The 20,563-nt window shown below is 39.0% G+C and overlaps 3 protein-coding genes across 16 annotated transcripts in view; all 3 read right to left on the reverse strand.

Annotated features, from left to right (window-relative positions):
- LOC121008795 (protocadherin gamma-A5-like) overlaps positions 1 to 20,563 on the reverse strand; it is a 321,828-nt gene that overhangs the window by 139,345 nt on the left and 161,920 nt on the right. The gene's annotated exons all lie outside the window — the stretch shown is intronic.
- LOC120986763 (protocadherin gamma-B1-like) lies at positions 1,684 to 4,250 on the reverse strand. Its single transcript, XM_040415474.1, has one exon. It carries the CDS (start codon positions 4,150 to 4,152, stop codon positions 1,684 to 1,686), a length of 2,469 nt encoding a protein of 822 aa, XP_040271408.1. The 5' UTR covers positions 4,153 to 4,250.
- On the reverse strand, positions 10,208 to 12,974 carry LOC121008911 (protocadherin gamma-B1-like). Its single transcript, XM_040441682.1, has one exon. The coding sequence runs from the start codon at positions 12,735 to 12,737 to the stop codon at positions 10,269 to 10,271; it is 2,469 nt and encodes an 822-aa protein (XP_040297616.1). The 5' UTR covers positions 12,738 to 12,974; the 3' UTR covers positions 10,208 to 10,268.

Consider the following 20,563-nt stretch of genomic DNA (forward strand, 5'->3'; position numbering starts at 1 on the left):
ACTGTCCCTGCCTTGTCTTAGGGTTGCCCTGCTGTCACTGACAGCGGGCAACCCGATCAGCAGCTGCACGATTAGCGTGCAGCTGCTATTTCTGACAGGACGTTCTAAAACGTGCTGTCAGAAATAGACGTCCACCCATAGGACGTTTATAGTCTATGGGCGGACGTGAGGCGGTTAAAAGGACTTTTGGGTCTCTGAAAAGTTTTTGTAATACAAATCTTCCAATAACACTCCCTACACTGTCTTTCCCTTCCTATGTTCAGCTCTCCCTGACTAAAACTGAGCCGAACACGTATCATCGGGTACTTTATAACACCCAAAAACGCGTTCCAGCCAGCCAATCACTGCAATGCTAGTAGCCAACATGGCTATGGCATTACAATGCGTGCCAGTACCCCTCTGCACGTATATTGGCTGCGCAGCAGGCAAAATAAAGTGCATGGAGGAGACTCGAGCATTGCACTCGAGCACATGCGGTACTTGGCCGAGTACTGCCATGTGCCGAGCATCGAGATGCTTGAGCCGAACAGGTGTTCGGCCGAGCATGCTCAATCATCACTAGTTAATTCTTAAAACTTTTTTCATAAATAAATAAAAATTACAATAAGTAAATAAATTCATTTAAAAAATAATAAAAAGTGAAATACAGAAAATAAAAAATTTGAAAGTTATAGGAATAGTTACTAGTATTAGCAAATAGTATAGCAGACTGTGTACACACATACATCCTTTTTCATTCATAAAAAAAGTTAAATAAAAAATATACATATATTAATTTTTGTAATAGTATAGTGGAATTTGTGTGTGTAAAATACAAACATATGCACATTTTTTTCCTTCTTGCTTTCATAATTTAAAAAAAAATAATCTAGGTATTCGTTTTAGATATATTCATGATAGCAAGAGATTTTTTCTGCATGAACTATACAAATGTTTTCTAGGAAAAAATATTGACAGCATTCTCAGGATAGGTCATTAATATCTGATTCATGGGGTCCCAACACCTATCACAGCCACCGTTCAGCTGATTGAAGAGACTAAGAGACTTCATTATGTAGTGGATATGCTTGGGATTGCATAATAGGCACACTTACATGAGTGTGACTGAGCTACGCCTAGGTCAAGTGACTCAGGACACACTGGCTTAGTTAGAGGCCTAGATACGGCCTCTTCAAATGGCTGATTAGCAGGGGTGCTGGGAGTTTTACCCCACCAATCAAATATTAATGACATATCCTGATGATAGCCCATCAATACTAAACTTCTAGAGAAATCTTTTAAAAGGATCCTGTCACCTTAAATTGCAGATTAATCTGAAAGCAGCATGTTATAGAGCAAAAGAAAATAAGCAGATTAATACATAGTTTTGTGGGGAAAGATTCAGTATAAGTTGTATTTCATTCATTTACATTTTCTGTTCATTATTTTCTTTGAAGTCAAGGTGGAGGGCCTATCAGTGATTGACAGCTAATACAGTCTTAGAGGGAAGGCTGTCAATCACTGATAAGACCGCCTCCTCGATTTTAAAGCCAAGAATGAGCAAGAAATTAAAATGAATGAAATCCGAGTTATATTGAATCTTTTCCCACAAAACTATTTAATAATTTGCTCTGCATCTCCTGCTCTATAGCATGCTTCCTTCAGCTTAGACACCATTTCAACGTAACAGGTTCCCTTTAAGTATCAACAGATAAATGCTGATTTACAAATGTTATAAAAACATACCTGTGAAATGACATTTTCTATAGGTGGACAGTTCTTTAAATTTTCATTTCCAATGCCAGAATCATCAGCATCTATTAGACTGTCAACTGGAACATTGTGCTGAGGTTTAAGAAATGCAAATTCCTGGTCATGTGGATCGAGAGTTACACAAACATCATAGGAATATGGCAGAGGTAATGTTCCACTGTTGAACTGTGAAATAAATCTGGGATCAACTGGTGGATATAGATTTGTACTCATAGATCCAAATCTGGTAGAAGACTTTGACTCTTTATATTTGGAGACAACTGCAATAATCACAGTCAACATAAAGAGAAATGAAATTAATGCCAAGGCTATTACCAAGTAGAATTGTAAGTTGGACTGAGATTCTTCTTTGTTAGACTGACTGCTCAGCTCAGGAAGGATCTGATGAAAATGACCTGCAATCACCATGTTTATAGTGACTGAAGTTGAGCGGGATGGAATCCCATTGTCTTTTACTAGAACCACAATTCCATGTTTCTTGATGTCTCTTTCTTGAAATACATGTGATGTCCTGATCTCTCCCGTGTGCTGGTCAATGGTGAAGAGTGATGGTTCTGAAGACTGTAAAAAGTAAGACAACCAGGCATTGTGTCCAGAGTCAGCATCCACTGCCACCACTTTAGATACTAAAGATCCTTTTTCAGAAGTCCAAGGGACCATCTCAAATGTTGAACTATCAACCTCTGGTGATGGGTACAGAATAATGGGTGAATTATCATTCTGGTCGACTATATATATTTTTAGTGTTGTACTGCTGTTCAGAGATGGAGATCCACTGTCTCTGGCAATGATTTCAATATTAAATTCTCTATGTTTCTCATAATCAAATGACCTTTGCGCATATATGACCCCTGTTACTGGATTTAAAGAGATATAGTAATACAGGGAATCTTCTTCTTTACCTCTAGTTTTTATAGAATATGTTATCTTAGCATTGTCATCACTGTCAATGTCTTTTGCTTGAATACTAAATATTGAAGCTCCTGGTGAATTATTTTCAGTGACAAATGCAGTGTAAAGCAATTTCTCAAACACTGGGGCATTGTCATTAACATCTGTTATGTTCACTTGAAAAACTTTCCTTGATGTCATTTCAGGAGACCCTTTGTCTGAGGCTTTTATGGTAATGTTGTAGGATGATACTTTTTCTCTATCTAGACTACTTTTTGTAACAATTTTATAAAAATTACTTTCTGATGATATTAACTCAAATGGTAAATCACCTTTTATTTTGCATTGAAGCTCTCCATTTTCTCCTGAGTCACGGTCATGAACTTTAATAAGTGCTACCACCATTCCAGGTGCTGAATCTTCAGGAATAATATCTGATGATGAAGTTATGGATATATCTGGGGCATTGTCATTTTCATCTGTTATTTCTATTACAATCTTGGCTTTGGCAGCAAGACTTCCACCATCTTCTGCTTGTACGGAAAATTCATAAAATCTTGACACTTCATAATCTATATAGCCTTTTGTTGTAATCAATCCATTTCTGGGATTGATAGTAAAAGTCTGAAGAATATTTTTTGCTTTGGTTCTAATAGAGTAAGTGATCTGTGCATTGATACCTTCATCTTCGTCACTTGCACTGACCTGCAGAATTGTTGAATTCACCGGTATATTTTCCCTAACACTTACTTTATATACATCCTGTGTAAATACTGGATAATTATCATTGATATCATTGATAATGATATTAATTAAGGCAGAGCCTGTCTGTACAGGATTTCCACCATCAGAAGCTGTTAGAATGAGTTCATGCTTGTCTTGTGTCTCTCGGTCTAGAGGTTTCTCTAGTATAAGCTCTGGAAATACACTGCCATCAGAGCTGACCTTCTCTCCAAGAGAAAAATACTGATTTGTAGTGAACCTATAACTTATCAGAGAATTAATACCTACATCCAGATCTTCTGCATTTTGTAAAATAAATCTTCTTCCTGGGGAGGTAGATTCACTCATTTCCATTTTAATATTTTCATGGACAAATGTAGGAGGATTGTCATTTATATCCTGAATATCAATCTTTATACTGAAGACATTTAGTGGATTTTCTACCACAGCATCGAATGTAAGGACACAATCAGCTGAAGCTCCACATAATGTCTCCCTATCTATCCTATCAGCAATGACTAGGTTTCCATTATCAAGATTTATATTGAAATATTTCTCAGACATATCAGACACAATACGTAATCTTCTTCTGGAGAGATCATTAATATTTAGCTCAAGATCATTTGATAAATTTCCAACAATTGAACCTTTTCTTAATTCTTCATTAATAGAATAATGAATCTGACCAGAGACTGAATGGCACAGCCAGAAAATTATGAAAATAAATATTACTTGCCCTCTGAGTCCTTGCATTGATTGTCCTTCCTGCAGTTGTAATCCAGTCATTCTTCTTCTCAGCAGAAATACAGATTATTGCCAAAACTCCTTGTTACATTTATAATCCAAAAGAATTAGTAGCAGAAGGTGATGCCTTTTCTTTATGAGTCCTATACATGGCACATGCTAGAGTAAAATGCTGTATATTTCTTCTTGTGGTTGAACACTGTATCATGGAGGTTATTCTGGATTTGCAGAATAGTTCCTTTTTGGTAAACAGCGGCGCTCTGAGGCTTATATAGGGAACTGCAGGATCAGTGACTTAGGATCATCCCTAGTAGATATAACTTAAAATTTTGTGTACTGTAACAGTAGAAAGCTTTGCTATTTTATAAGTATAAACCTTTTCAAAAATATTATATTATGTTATATATTATTATATTAATATTATATGACAAAATATCCTCTGAACATCAGTATATGATTGAAAACCTATACTACTAATAGTAGAAGTTGGATAATCTATTACTATAACTAGGCATGAGAAAATTGACTTCAGACGAAACTTTTGAAGTCGATTCGCATAAAACTTTGGTCCAATACTGTACGGAGCGAGTGCTCCGTACAGTATTATAATGTGTTGGCTCAGTTACTACTTTGCGAAGTCTCGCGTGACTTCGCGTAATAACTTAATAGATTAATTTTTACTGTAAAAAAAACATTTTCTGAACTCGGGCTTGGTTCCAAGTGGTACCTTGGAACCGAACCCGAGTTCGGGAAATGTTTTTTTTTTCACAGTAAAAATAATCTATGAAGTTATTACTAGTGTTGATCACGAATATTTGAATTACAAATTTTTATCGCGAATATAGGTACTTTGAAAATTCGCAAATATTTAGAATATAGTGATATACACTCACCTAAAGAATTATTAGGAACACTTGTTCTATTTCTCATTATTTCAATTATCTAGTCAACCAATCACATGGCAGTTGCTTCAATGCATTTAGGGGTGTGGTTCTAGTCAAGATAATCTCCTGAACTCCAAACTGAATGTCAGAATGGGAAAGAAAGGTGATTTAAGCAATTTTGAGCGTGGCATGGTTGTTGGTGCCAGACGGGCCGGTCTGAGTATTTCACAATCTGCTCAGTTACTGGGATTTTCATGCACAACCATTTCTAGGGTTTACAAAGAATGGTGTGAAAAGGGAAAAACATCCAGTATGCGGCAGTCCTGTGGGCAAAAATGCCTTGTGGATGCTAGAGGTCAGAGGAGAATGGGCCGACTGATTCAAGCTGATAGAAGAGCAACGTTGACGGAAATAACCACTCGTTACAACCGAGGTATGCGGCAAAGCATTTGTGAAGCCACAACATGCACAACCTTGAGGCGGATGGGCTACAACAGCAGAAGACCCCACCGGGTACCACTCATCTGCACTACAAATAGGAAAAAGAGGCACAAGCTCACGAGCTTACCAAAATTGGACTGTTGAAGACTGGAAAAATGTTGCCTGGTCTGATGAGTCTCGATTTCTGTTGAGACATTCAAATGGTAGTGTCCGAATTTGGCATAAACAGAATGAGAACATGTATCCATCCTCTGATGGCTACTTCCAGCAGGATAATGCACCATGTCACAAAGCTCAAATCATTTCAAATTGGTTTCTTGAACATGACAATGCGTTCACTGTACTAAAATGGCCCCCACAGTCACCAGATCTCAACCCAATAGAGCATCTTTGGGATGTGGTGGAACGGGAGCTTCATGCCCTGGATGCGCATCCCTCAAATCTCCATCAACTGCAAGATGCTAACCTATTTTTGTAATGCGAATTTTCGTAATGCAATTGCAGAGTAAAAACATGATTCCTCCCTGCTTCTTACTTGTGGGCCAATGACTCATTGTCCCACAAGCAAGAAGCAGGGAGGAATCATAACTTTAAATGGGAAAAGTGATGAATATTCTAAAAAACAAATATATAGCCCTATATCGAATATATTTGTTTTTTCGAATATTCGTAATATTCTAAAACAAGAATATATAGCAATATAGCGAATATAAAAAAAAAACTAATATAGAGCAATTTAGCTAATATAGTGGTATATTCTACGTTGTCTAATAGTTGTAATTTTTTTCTCATCTGAAGCTACAATTGGAAAAAAATTAAAACTATTGAAAAAAATGATTATAGCACTATATTAGCTAAATTTGTCTATATTTGTTTTTTTACCGAATATTCGCTATATTGCTATATATTCTTGTTTTAGAATATTACGAATATTTGAAAAAATGAATATATTCGATATAGTGCTATGACTCATTGGCCCACAAACAAGAAGCAGGGAGGAATAATTTTTTGCTCGGCTATTGAAAAATTCACGATAAAAATTCGCATTACGAAAATTTTCATATTACGCGATCATTACCTTCTACAAAATATTGGCGAAATATCGCGAATTCGAATATGACCCCTTCCGCTCATCGCTAGTTATTACGCGAAGTCACGCGAGACTTCGCAAAGTAATACCTTCAGCTCATCTGAGCCATTACATTCTAATACTGTACGGAGCACTTGCTTCGTACAGTATTGGACCGAAGTTTTATGCAAATTGACTTCGGATGCTTTATCCGAAGTCGATTCGCTCATCCCTAACTATAACAAAAACCTAAGAAAATTCATGTTGTTCTAGGTTTAGCATCACTTAATTCTTATAAATGATTGATGTTTAAAATCAAACTATTCTACAGGGCACGTCTGTTACTGAATTTAGCGGTGCTTATGTAACTTAATGATCTGAAACTGCTTTATATAAGAAAACAATCACAGGTAAATAAAATACCATTACTAACATTATAGGCAAATAATATGTACCATGCTAATAATAATATGACTTAAGAAGGCAGTAAACCATAGAGGGTACATCAGGTTTATGTGTAATTTCCCACTAATATTAGTTATAAAAGTAGATGTCAGAATCATTTTCAGCTACACACTAGCCTGACAGGTAGTATGACAGCTTCCCATCTTTCACAATCTTAGTATGTGTACGCATCCTTTTGATTTTGATTCAGAGATTTGGGACTGGCTGAGTCAATCATAAATGTAATTTTCGATGTTCAGCAAGTGGCATTTAATATGTAGGGAAAGTTAATACAAGCCACTTACAAAAGTATTGTGATTGTCCATATTGCTTCCTTTGCTGGCTTTATTAATTTTTCTATCACTTTATACACTGCTCGTTTCCATGGTTATGACCACCCTGCAATGCATCAGTGGTGGTCGTGATTGCACAATATAGGAAAAAGCGTCGGCCTCTCTGGTCGCTGGGACCGTGGGAGTGAACATAGGCTAGTGCTTTTTCCTATAGTGTGCAAGCATTGGCCACCGCTGATGGATTATAGGGTGGTCGTAACCATGGAAACATTAAAATAAGTCCTGGCAGTCATATCTTCTTTTTCAATATATCTGTTTTATTCCATCCAAAGTGAAATGTCCCAACAACCAGGATGCGTTTCGGCGTTAACAGGGACATTTCACTTTGGATGGAATAAAACAGATATATTGAAAAAGAAGATACGACTGTCAGGACTAATTTCTTTTTTTCAAGTGGAGGTTGCTCCTTCCCGTAGCAGCGTTCACAAACGGATGAGTTCCGACCAACTGGATTATTTATTTGTAACCATGGAAACAAGCAGTGTATAATGTGATTGAAAAATGAATCCATCCAGCAAAGGAAGCAATATGGATTATAACAATACATTAGTTAGTGCCTTGTATTAACTTTCTCTACATAATAAATGCCATTTGTTGAAGTGAGACAACCCATTTAATGAACATTCTGCTTACTTTTGAGGTAACGTCTAACAGCAATAATCATCTGCAAACCGTTGTCTAGATAAGTTTTATTAGAGTGTATGTCACAGATATTTTTTGGATGCGCACACTTTACACTGGAGATGTGGCGCAGCTAATGTCACTGTCCGTAGCGGACACCAACTACGGAAAAGTACACTGGATGTCAGATATTTTTGGATGCACACACTTTACATTGAAGATGTGGCGCAGCTAAAGTCACTGTCCGCAGTGGACACCGTCTACGGAAAAAGTACACTGGATGTCAGATATTTTTTGGATGTGCACACTATACACAGGAGATGTGGCACACATAATGTCACTGGCCGCAGCGGACGCCGTCTATGGAAAAAGTACACTGGATGTCAGATATTTTTTGATGCACACACTTTACATTGAAGATGTGGCGCAGCTAAAATCATTGTTTCAGCGGACAACTTCTACAGAAAAAGTACACTGGATGTCAGATATTTTTTGGATGCGCACACTTTACATTGGAGATGTGGCACAGCTAATGTCACTGTCCCATCTACGGTAAAAGTACACTGGACGTCACGGATATTTTAGGGATATTTTAGGGATGCACACACTTTACACAGGAGATGTATCGCGGATACTTTAACTGTCCGCAGCGGCCTATTAGACGCTATTTAGCGCAGGATGCGCTTAAAATATATTTTGCTGCTGTCACACACAATAGTCCTTAAAAGGACTTTTGTGTCTCTGAAAAGTATTTCTAATAAAAATCTTCCAATAACACTGCCTACACTCTGTCCCTTCCTATGCACAGCTCTCCATAAGACTGAGCAATTTAGCGCAGGTTGCGCTACAAAGATATATTGCTGCTATCACACACAATAGTCCTTAAAAGGACTTTTGGGTCTCTGAAAAGTTTTTGTAATACAAATCTTCCAATAACACTCCCTACACTGTCTTTCCCTTCTTATGCTCAACTCTCCCTGACTAAAACTGAGCCGCTTTATAACACCCAATGACGCGTTCCAGCCAGCCAATCACTGCAATGCTAGTAGCCAACATCGCTACGGCATTACAGTGCGTGCCAGTACCCCTCTGCACGTTTATTGGCTGCGTACCAGGCAAAAAAAAGGTGCAGGGAGGAGACTCGAGCATTGCATTCGAGCACATGCGGTACTTGGCCGAGTACCGCCATGTGCCGAGCATCGAGATGCTTGAGCCGAACAGGTGTTTGGCCGAGCATGCTCGATCATCACTAGTTAATTCACTTTTTTCATAAATAAATAAAAATTACAATAAGTAAATAAATTCATTTAAAAAATAATAAAAAGTGAAATCCAGAAAATAAAAAATTTGAAAGTTATAGGAATAGTTACTAGTATTAGCAAATAGTATAGCAGACTGTGTATACACATACACCCCGCCATTTTTATTCATAAAAAAAGTTAAATAAAAAATATACATATATTAATTTTTGTAATAGTATAGTGGAATTTGTGTGTGTAAAAAACAAACATATGGACATTTTTTTCCTTTTTGCTTTCTTAATTTTTAAAAAAAAAATCTAGGTATTCGTTTTAGATATATTTATGATAGCAAGAGATTTTCTAGGAAAAAATATTGACAGCAATCTTTAGGATAGATCATTAATATCTGATTCATGGGGTCCCAACACCTATCACAGCCACCGTTCAGCTGATTGAAGAGACTAAGAGACTTCATTATGTAGTGGATATGCTTGGAATTGCATAATAGACACACTTACATGAGTGTGACTGAGCTACGCCTAGGTCATGTGACTCAGGACACACTGGCTTAGTTAGAGGCCTAGATACGGCCTTTTCAAATTACTAATTAGCAGGGGTGCTGGGAGTTTTACCCCACCAATCAATATGACATATCCTGATGATAGCCCATCAATACTAAACTTCTAGAGAAATCTTTTAAAAGGAACCTGTCACCATGAAAATGCAGATTAATCTGAAAGCAGCATGTTATAGAGCAGGAGGAAATAAACAGATTAATACATAGTTTTGTGGGGAAAGATTATAAGTATAAGTTGTATTTCATTAATTTACATTTTCTGTTCATTATTTTCTTTGAAGTCAAGGTGGAGGGCCTATCAGTGATTGACAGCTAATACAGTCTTAGAGGGAAGGCTGTCAATCACTGATAGGACCGCCTCCTCGACTTTAAAGCCAAGAATGAGCAAGAAATTAAAATGAATAAAATCCGAGTTATATTGAATCTTTTCCCACAAAACTATTTAATAATTTGTTCTGCATCTCCTGCTCTATAGCATGCTTCCTTCAGCTCAGACACCATTTCAACGTAACAGGTTCCCTTTAAGTATCAACAGATAAATACTGATTTACAAATGTCATAAAAACATACCTGTGAAATGACATTTTCTATAGGTGGACAGTTCTTTAACATTTCACTTCCTATGCCAGAATCATCAGCATCTATTAGACTGTCAACTGGAACATTGTGCTGAGGTTTAAGAAATGCAAATTCCTGGTCATGTGGATCCAGAGTTACACAAACATCATAGGAATATGGCAGAGGTAATGTTCCATTGTTGAACTGTGAAATGATTCTGGGATCAACTGGTGGATATAGATTTGTACTCATAGATCCAAATGTGGTAGAAGACTTTGACTCTTTATATTTGGAGACAACTGAAATAACCACAGTCAACATGAAGAGAAATGAAATTAATGCCAAGGCTATTACCAAGTAGAATTGTAGGTTGGACTGAGATTCTTCTTTGTTAGACTGACTGCTTAGCTCGGGAAGGATCTGATGAAAACCATCAGCAATCACCATGTTTATAGTGACTGAAGCTGAGTGGGATGGAATCCCATTGTCTTTTACTAGAACCACAATTCCATGTTTCTTGATGTCTCTTTCTTGAAATACATGTGATGTCCTGATCTCTCCCGTGTGCTGGTCAATGGTGAAGAGTGATGGTTCTGAAGACTGTAAAAAGTAAGTCAACCAGGCATTGTGTCCAGAGTCAGCATCCATTGCCACCACTTTAGATACTAAAGATCCTTTTTCAGAGGTCCAAGGAACCATCTCAAATGTTGAACTATCAACCTCTGGTGATGGGTAGAGAATAATGGGTGAATTATCATTCTGGTCGACTATATATATTTTTAGTGTTGCACTGCTGTTCAGAGATGGAGATCCATTGTCTCTGGCAATGATTTCAATATTAAATTCTCTATGTTTCTCATAATCAAATGACCTTTGCGCATATATGACCCCTGTTACTGGATTTAAAGAGATATAAGAAGACAGGGAATCTTCTTCTTTACCTCTAGTCTTTATAGAATATGTTATCTTAGCATTGTCATCACTGTCAATGTCTTTTGCTTGAATACTAAATATTGAAGCTCCTGGTGAATTATTTTCAGTGACAAATGCAGTGTAAAGCAATTTCTCAAACACTGGGGCATTGTCATTAATATCTGTTATGTTCACTTGAAAAACTTTCCTTGATGTCATTTCAGGAGACCCTTTGTCTGAGGCTTTTATGGTAATGTTGTAGGATGATACTTTTTCTCTATCTAGACTACTTTTTGTAACAATTTTATAAAAATTACTTTCTGATGATATTAGCTCAAATGGTAAATCACCTTTTATTTTGCATTGAAGCTCTCCATTTTCTCCTGAGTCACGGTCATGAACTTTAATAAGTGCTACCACCATTCCAGGTGCTGAATCTTCAGGAATAATATCTGATGATGAAGTTATGGATATATCTGGGGCATTGTCATTTTCATCTGTTATTTCTATTACAATCTTGGCTTTGGCAGCAAGACTTCCACCATCTTCTGCTTGTACTGAAAATTCATAAAATCTTGACACTTCATAATCTATATAGCCTTTTGTTGTAATCAATCCATTTCTGGGATTGATAGTAAAAGCCTGAAGAATATTTTTTGCTTTGGTTCTAATAGAGTAAGTGATCTGTGCATTGATACCTTCATCTTCGTCACTTGCACTGACCTGCAGAATTGTTGAATTCACCGGTATATTTTCCCTAACACTTACTTTATATACATCCTGTGTAAATACTGGATAATTATCATTGATATCATTGATAATGATATTAATTAAGGCAGAGCCTGTCTGTACAGGATTTCCACCATCAGAAGCTGTTAGAATGAGTTCATGCTTGTCTTGTGCCTCTCGGTCTAGAGGTTTCTCTAGTATGAGCTCTGGAAATACACTGCCATCAGAGCTGACCTTCTCTCCAAGAGAAAAATATTGGTTTGTACTGAACCTGTAACTTATCAGAGAATTAATACCTACATCCAGATCTTCTGCATTTTGTAAAATAAATCTTCTTCCTGGAGAGGTTAATTCACTAATTTCTATTTTAATATTTTCATGGACAAATGTAGGAGGATTGTCATTTATATCCTGAATATCAATCTTTATACTGAAGACATTTAGTGGATTTTCTACCACAGCATCGAATGTAAGGACACAATCAGCTGAAGCTCCACATAATGTCTCCCTATCTATCCTATCAGCAATTACTAGGTTTCCATTATCAAGATTTATATTGAAATATTTCTCAGACATATCAGACACAATACGTAATCTTCTTCTGGAGAGATCATTAATATTTAGCTCAAGATCATTTGATAAATTTCCAACAATTGAACCTTTTCTTAATTCTTCATTAATAGAATAATGAATCTGACCAGAGACTGAATGGCACAGCCAGAAAATTATGAAAAGAAATATTACTTGCCCTCTGAGTCCTTGCATTGATTGTCCTTCCTGCAGTTGTAATCCAGGCATTCTTCTTCTTACCAGAAATACTGAATATTGCTAAAACTCCTTGTTACATTTATAATCCAATAGAATTAGTAGCAGAAGGTGATCCCTTTTCTTTATGAGTCCTATACATGGCACATGCTAGAGTAAAATGCTGTATATTTCTTCTTGTGGTTGAACACTGTATCATGGAGGTGATTCTGGATTTGCAGAATAGTTCCTTATTGGTAAACAGCGGCGCTCTGAGGCTTATATAGGGAACTGCAGGATGAGTGACTTAGGTTCATTCCTAGTAGATATAACTTAAAATTTTGTGTACTGTAACAGTAGAAAGCTTTGCTATTTTATAAGTATAAACCTTTTCAAAAATATTATATTATGTTATATATTATTATATTAATATTATATGACAAAATATCCTCTGAACATCAGTATATGATTGAAAACCTATACTACTAATAGTAGAAGTTGGATAATCTATTACTATAACTAGGCATGAGAAAATTGACTTCAGACAAAACTTTTGAAGTCGATTCGCATAAAACTTTGGTCCAATACTGTACGGAGCGAGTGCTCCGTACAGTATTATAATGTGTTGGCTCAGTTATTACTTTGCGAAGTCTCGCATGACTTCGCGTAATAACTTAATAGATTAATTTTTACTGTAAAAAAAACATTTTCTGAACTCAGGCTTGGTTCCAAGTGGAAATGTTTTTTTTTTTTCACAGTAAAAATAATCTATGAAGTTATTACTAGTGTTGATCACGAATATTTCAATTACAAATTTTTATCGCGAATATAGGTACTTATATTTAGAATATAGTGATATACACTCACCTAAAGAATTATTAGGAACACTTGTTCTATTTCTCATTAATGCAATTATCTAGTCAACCAATCACATGGCAGTTGCTGCAATGCATTTAGGGGTGTGGTCCTAGTCAAGACAATCTCCTGAACTCCAAACTGAATGTCAGAATGGGAAAGAAAGGTGATTTAAGCAATTTTGAGCGTGGCATGGTTGTTGGTGCCAGACGGGCCGGTCTGAGTATTTCACAATCTGCTCAGTTACTGGGATTTTCACGCACAACCATTTCTAGGGTTTACAAAGAATGGTGTGAAAAGGGAAAAACATCCAGTATGCGGCAGTCCTGTGGGCAAAAATGCCTTGTGGATGCTAGAGGTCAGAGGAGAATGGGCCGACTGATTAAAGCTGATAGAAGAGCAATGTTGACGGAAATAACCACTCGTTACAACCGAGGTATGCAGCAAAGCATTTGTGAAGCCACAACACGCACAACCTTGAGGCGGATGGGCTACAACAGCAGAAGACCCCACAGGGTACCACTCATCTCCACTACAAATAGGAAAAAGAGGCTACAATTTGCACAAGCTTACCAAAATTGGACTGTTGAAGACTGGAAAAATGTTGCCTGGTCTGATGAGTCTCGATTTCTGTTGAGACATTCAAATGGTAAAGTCCGAATTTGGTGTAAACAGAATGAGAACATGTATCCATTCTCTGATGGCTACTTCCAGCAGGATAATGCACCATGTCACAAAGCTCGAATCATTTCAAATTAGTTTCTTGAACATGACAATGAGTTCACTGTACTAAAATGGCCCCCACAGTCACCAGATCTCAACCCAACAGAGCATCTTTGGGATGTGGTGGAACGGGAGCTTCATGCCCTGGATGTGCATCCCTCAAATCTCCATCAACTGCAAGATGCTATCCTATCAATATGGGCCAACATTTCTAAAGAATGCTATCAGCACCTTGTTGAATCAATGCCACGTAGAATTAAGGCAGTTCTGAACGCAAAAGGGGGTCCAACACCGTATTAGTATGGTGTTCCTAATAATTCTTTAGGTGAGTGTATATATATGCGTATAAAAAATATATATAGAGAACGTATAAAATATTAATAATAATAAGTAAATAAATAAATATATGCTAGTGGACATTGTGGAAAGTCTGTGTATATGAGGAAGTGGGTATAAATGTTTTATCTGTTAGAAGAGTGTGGGTTGTGAAAGATTTCTTCAAGTGTGAGCAGGTATATGTGTGCATGATTGTAGGTAGTTTAATTTGGTTGTTCGGTCTGGATTAGACCAGGGATGGGCCCGATATATACATAGAGAAAGAAAGAAAAGAAAGAAAATTATATATATATATATATATATATATATATATAAATATAAATAAAAATATATATAAAAAAATATAAAAGATATTAGTGATAATAATGATAAGGGTAGGTAAAATAAAGAGTGAAAATGAATGAATAAGTATGTGCATGTACAGTTTTGTCAAGGGGTGCTGTCATCCCTTGAATATACAGACAGTGACTATCAGTCATCAAGAGATACTGTGTACAGGTAATTTAGACTGGTGGTGCATGGTTGGTACCTGTATCCTTGTCACCGTAGGCTCAATGGAGGTCACTCTTGTTGGAGATCCCTTTTTGGGGGGAGTATGACGGTCCGCACTGCTGTGGTGGGTGATGAAGTGATGTTTAGTTGGGTGGCATTATATAAAAACAGCATCAGCATGAGGTTTAGTATATGTTCAGTTAAGGGTTAATGAGTGGATATTACTCCACTGGTTGAACTAGGCCTGATGGTGAACTTGGTAATTCTGGTCAGTGCTATTTGTTGGGGGACATGATTGAGTTATTCGTATGGAGAATATAATAGTGAGTGGTATTTGAGCATAAATCCGGCATGTGACAGAAAATAATGAACAATGATTGTCTGTCTGGGATGAGCTTGTAGGGATGGCAATGATTACCTTAATGATGCGGCCGATGGGTGTCCTCCTGTGGTAGCGCTTCTGCACATGCAGCCTGCGGTGTGCAGAAACGCGCTCAATCCAGGGTTTTTGAAGGCGGGGAAGGGGGCGTGGCCGGTGCATGTCTAAAGCCCGGTCATAGGGGTGGGCGGCTGTGTCTGCTGGTGGATGAGGATGCGGGGGGCGGGACTGTGCGCAGTGGGCGGAGTGGAGGGCGGGACTGTGTCTGTTGAGTGATTCGATGTGTAGTTGCGGTGCAGGGGTGGGCTGAAGTAGGCGTGGCTGGGGCACTAAGGGGCGGGAATGTGGGCCGTGGGCGGAGCGAGGTGTGTTGCTGGGGGCACGGCTGGGTTGTCCGGACTAATGGATGGATGGTTGGGGTGCCGTTTGGGGAGGGGGTAGATATTGCAGCTGAAGTGTGTCTGTGGCTTGTGGGGACAGGGCGGCTCCATCAGCTCGCCGGTGTGACGTATGTATAGTGGGTAGGGGTAAGAGCGTGGGCAGCTGGGCGGCGAAAGGGGTGTGGCGGACGGGCGGTCCCGATGGTGGGATGCGCTGCTGTGTAGCTAGTGATAATAAGTGGGTGGCGGATGCAGCAGTGACTGGTGTTGTGATGTATGTGCAGTGGGTGAAATGACACTGAGAGCTGGCAGATGAAGGAAAGGCTAAATTAGTTAAGAGAGTTCTGAGTATTGGAATGGGGAGATGTAGTGAAGAGTGGCTGGGGGTTGTACTGTAGAGTTTGGAAGGGAGTCTGGGGGTGTGGGGGACATGAATGGGGGGGTGGGAATTATGTGGATGTGGATGGAGTGTATGGTGATGGAATAGGGGGAGTAACTGGAAGTGCTGGAGTAGCTGGAAGTGGATAGATGATGAATAAAGGAGGGGGGGCAGCAGGAAAGGGACGCAGACCATATGGTTAGGTGTGGTTGGTGTAAGGTGGCAGTGTGCAGGGTGGACTGGATGTCCGGATGGAGGGTCCCGATGGGAATAATGCTGGATATGGGGCCGAATGCCCCATAGTAGGACGAGCAGAAGCATCAGGACCAGCAGATGATGGGAAGGACAGTCAGCTCCCTTCAGCTGAGGTGGTGGAGCGTTGACTGCCTAAAATCAGGTGCGGCATGCCACTGGGTGATGTGGCGGTTGCTGCGGCAGGCTGGACCACCACATCAGAGCCACGGTTCTCCCAGGCCACTTTATGGTGACGCTGCATATGTTGACACAGGGCAATGTTGCCAACATTGGCACCCTGGCCATGCTTCACCTTCTAACCAAAGATTCTACATATGGCCATGTTCACCTGCTCTGGCGGCTTAACAAAAAACTGCCACACTGGCGAGTAGGTGATTTCTACCCCCAACACTACACACTGACTGACTGCTACCGCTGGTGCTTCAATGAACCCCTGCACCACTACTTTCCGGGCAGGTAGGCTCCTGCGAAGTGGATGGTCTACATTTGGCTCCCGATCTCCCACTGCTGCCACTCTGCTGACTCCAGGCCATGCTAGCGGCTTGCTGGCTCCACCGCTGCCTCGCAGACAAGTGGACACCCTCTTCTCCCTCTTATGACAGCCCATAATTCACCCTGCTTCCAAGTGAAATCAACTACATCAGCATTATCGAGTACTAACTGCACATCACTGATGTCTTCCTCAATGGTCTCTAGGTCAGAAGCCTCATCGCTCACAACACTAGCTCCCATGCCACTCTCCTCATCACTACTTGCCCGCCTAGTGGAGGAAGTGGCGGATATATCCTCCACATCTTGGCTGGCCAGTAGTTGCTGACTGTCCTCTAGTAGCTCGTCCTCGCTGTATAGTGGAGCTGAGAACACAGCATATAATACTTCTCTAGCTGAGGGAACAAAAAAGGACAGAGGCAGGTTGAGGACATTTGAGGGCATAGGGCCTGCTTCCGGGCCATGCCAACTAAGGGTTGTGTCTGACGAACCCACTGACTCTTGGCTGGGGGTGTCTGATGTCACTTAGGACGAAGTGGTTGACCGAGTCAACCATTCAAGAACCGCTGGGTTGCTGCTCAAGACATGACCACTAGATGACACCGGGAGCTCAAGCCTCTCGCTGCGACTCCTGTTGCCATGCCCCCTTACTCTGCTGCGACCTCTGCATGCGTCAGAAACATTTAGGCCTCTGCTACTCCCCTGTGCAGTGCCTGGCAGTTCTCTGTCTGACATACTGTTTGATCAAATAAATAAATAAATAAAAAGGAAATTAAAACACCCCAAAAAGTCAGTAATTTTCTCACTTCACCACACAACTAATGAGCCCTTTTTTTCCACTAATTCAAGCCAAAAAGGGCTTTAGAACATATAACTGCACCGCTGAATGACAAATAATACTTATTTTTTCCCCACTAATACATGCCAAAAAGGGCTATAATTTTGTCACTTCACCGCACAAGGGCAAATACTTTTTTTTCCCACTAATACATGCCAAAAAGGGATTTCGAACATATAACTGCACCGCTGAACGGCAAATATATATATTTTTGCCACTAATACACGCCAAAAAAGGCTGTAATTTTTGCACTTCACAACACAACGGCTAATAAGCCATTTTTTTCCCACTAATACAAGCAAAAAATACTTTAGAATATATAACTGCACCTCACAAGGGCAAATAATACATATAAATATTTCCTTATAATAAACTCTGTTAATGGCGATTCGTTACCATGAAGCGTGAGGAAATTCGGATTCAGTGCAAATCTAATAATTCCTGAAATTCAGAACGAATTCCACTTAGCTTCGATTCGCTCATCTCTAATTATCATCACAAGAGGAAGCTAACACCTCTATTATAAAGTTGGAGGAAGATTCCACCACTGACAATAGGACATAGTTCCTCTCAACAGAGAGTCAAAAGATCCTGAGCCTGATAAAACAACTGCTTCTGCACTTTTTCTGAACATCACAGGAACCTCCTGTCTGACTGTAAGTATGAATTATCTCGTATCTGTTCTGTAAGCTCCAGAGCTGAAAATTGGTTAGAAAATGTAAACACATCTGTATTAACCTCCTCCCGTCCGCCCATAGGATATAAACGTCCGGGAGGTGGATCTCTATTTCTGAATGGACGTTCCAGAACGTCCGTTTAGAGACTGCAGCTGCACGCTAATCGTGCAGCTGCTGATCGGGTTGCCCGCTGTCAGTGACAGCAGGGCAACCCAGAGAGAAGGCAGGGACAGTGCCCAGGTGTCCCTGCCTTCTGGATCGCTGCATACACAGCGCTCACCGAGCGTCGTGTATGCAGAGCAGGAAGCGCTATGCGCTTCCTGTTCCGGCCCGGCGGTTATGTGACCGCCGTGACCGGAGAGTGCAGGAGCTGTGTGAGGTCTTTCACAGACCTCGATCAGCCCTGCACTGAGGCTATACAGTGCAGTATTATGCTGTACAGCCCCTCTGGGGGGTGTATTTCTCCTGTAACTGGGGCTACTATGTCAGCCCCAGTTACAGGAGAAATCAACAGTGAAAAAAAAATGAAAAAGTGAAGTAAATGTCCCCCAGAGGTCTTGTATGACCTTATAGGGGACGAAAAGTGTAAAATAAAAAATAAAAAAAATAAAGGGTTGAAAAAATAAAATAAAAAAAAGGTTTCACATGTAAAAAAGAAAAATTCCCCAAGTAAGGAATAAAAAAAAATGTTAAAAATAGAAAAAATAAAATAAAATAGACAAATTTGGTATTGCCGCGTCCGTAAAAACCAGCTCTATAAAAATATTACATGACCTAACCCCTCGGGTGAACACCGTAAAAAAAAAAAAAAAAACTGTGTCAAAACAAGCAATTTTTGTCACCTTACATTACAAAAAGTGCAACACCAAGTGATCAAAAACGCGTATGTCCCACAAAATGGTACCAATAAAACCATCACGTCATCCCGCAAAAAATAAGCCCATATATAAGAAAATCTCTCAAAAAATAAAAAAAATATAGCTCTTAGAACATGGAGACACTAAAACATCATTTTTTTGGTTTCAAAAATGCTATTATTGTGTTAAAGTGAAACAAATAAAAAAAGTATACATATTAGGTATTGCCGCGTCCGTAAAAACCAGCTCTATAAAAATATCACATGACCTAACCCCTCAGGTGAACAGCGTAAAAAAACTTTAAAAAAAACTGTCAAAACAATCAATTTTTGTCACCTTACATCACAAAAAGTGCAACACCAAGCGATCAAAAACGCGTATGTCCCACAAAATGGTACCAATAAAACCATCACCTCATCCCGCAAAAAATGAGCCCCTACATAAGAAAATCTCTCAAAAAATAAAAAAACTATAGCTCTCAGAACATGGACACATTAAAACATAATTTTTTTGTTTCAAAAATGCTATTATTGTGTAAAACTTTAATAAATAAGAAAAAGTATACATATTAGGTATCGCCACGTCCGTAACAATCTGCTCTATAAAAATGTCACTTGACTGAACCCCTCAGGTGAACGCTGTAAAAATAAATAAATAGAAACTGTGCTAAAACAACCAATTTTTTGGTCACCTTGCCCCATAAAGTGTTATAATGAATGATCAAAAAATCATATGTACCCAAAGATAGTAGCAATTAAACTGGCACCTTATCCCCTAGTTTCCAAAATGGGATCACTTCTTGGGAGTTTCTACTGTAAGGGTGCATCAGGGGGCTTCAAATGGGACATGGCATCTAAAAACCATGTAGAGTTCCTTTTCTTCTGAGCCCTGCCGTGTGCCCATACAGCTGTTTATGACCACATGTGGGGTGTTTCTGTAAACCGCAGAATCTGGGTAATAAATATTGAGTTTTGTTTGGCTGTTAACCATCGATGTGTTAAAGATTTTTTTTTATTAAAATGGAAAATCTGCCAAAAAAGTGAAATTTAAAAATTTGATCTCCATTTTCCTTTAATTCTTGTGGAACGCCTAAAGGGTTAACAAAGTTTGTAAAATCGGTTTTAAGTAAATTGAGGGGTGTAGTTTCTACAATGGGGTCATTTATGGGGGTATCCACTATGTAGGCCCCACAAAGTGACTTGAGACCTGAACTGGTCCTT

Source organism: Bufo bufo, chromosome 1 (genome assembly GCF_905171765.1).
Source record: "Bufo bufo chromosome 1, aBufBuf1.1, whole genome shotgun sequence".
NCBI classification, from domain to species: Eukaryota; Metazoa; Chordata; class Amphibia; order Anura; family Bufonidae; genus Bufo; species Bufo bufo.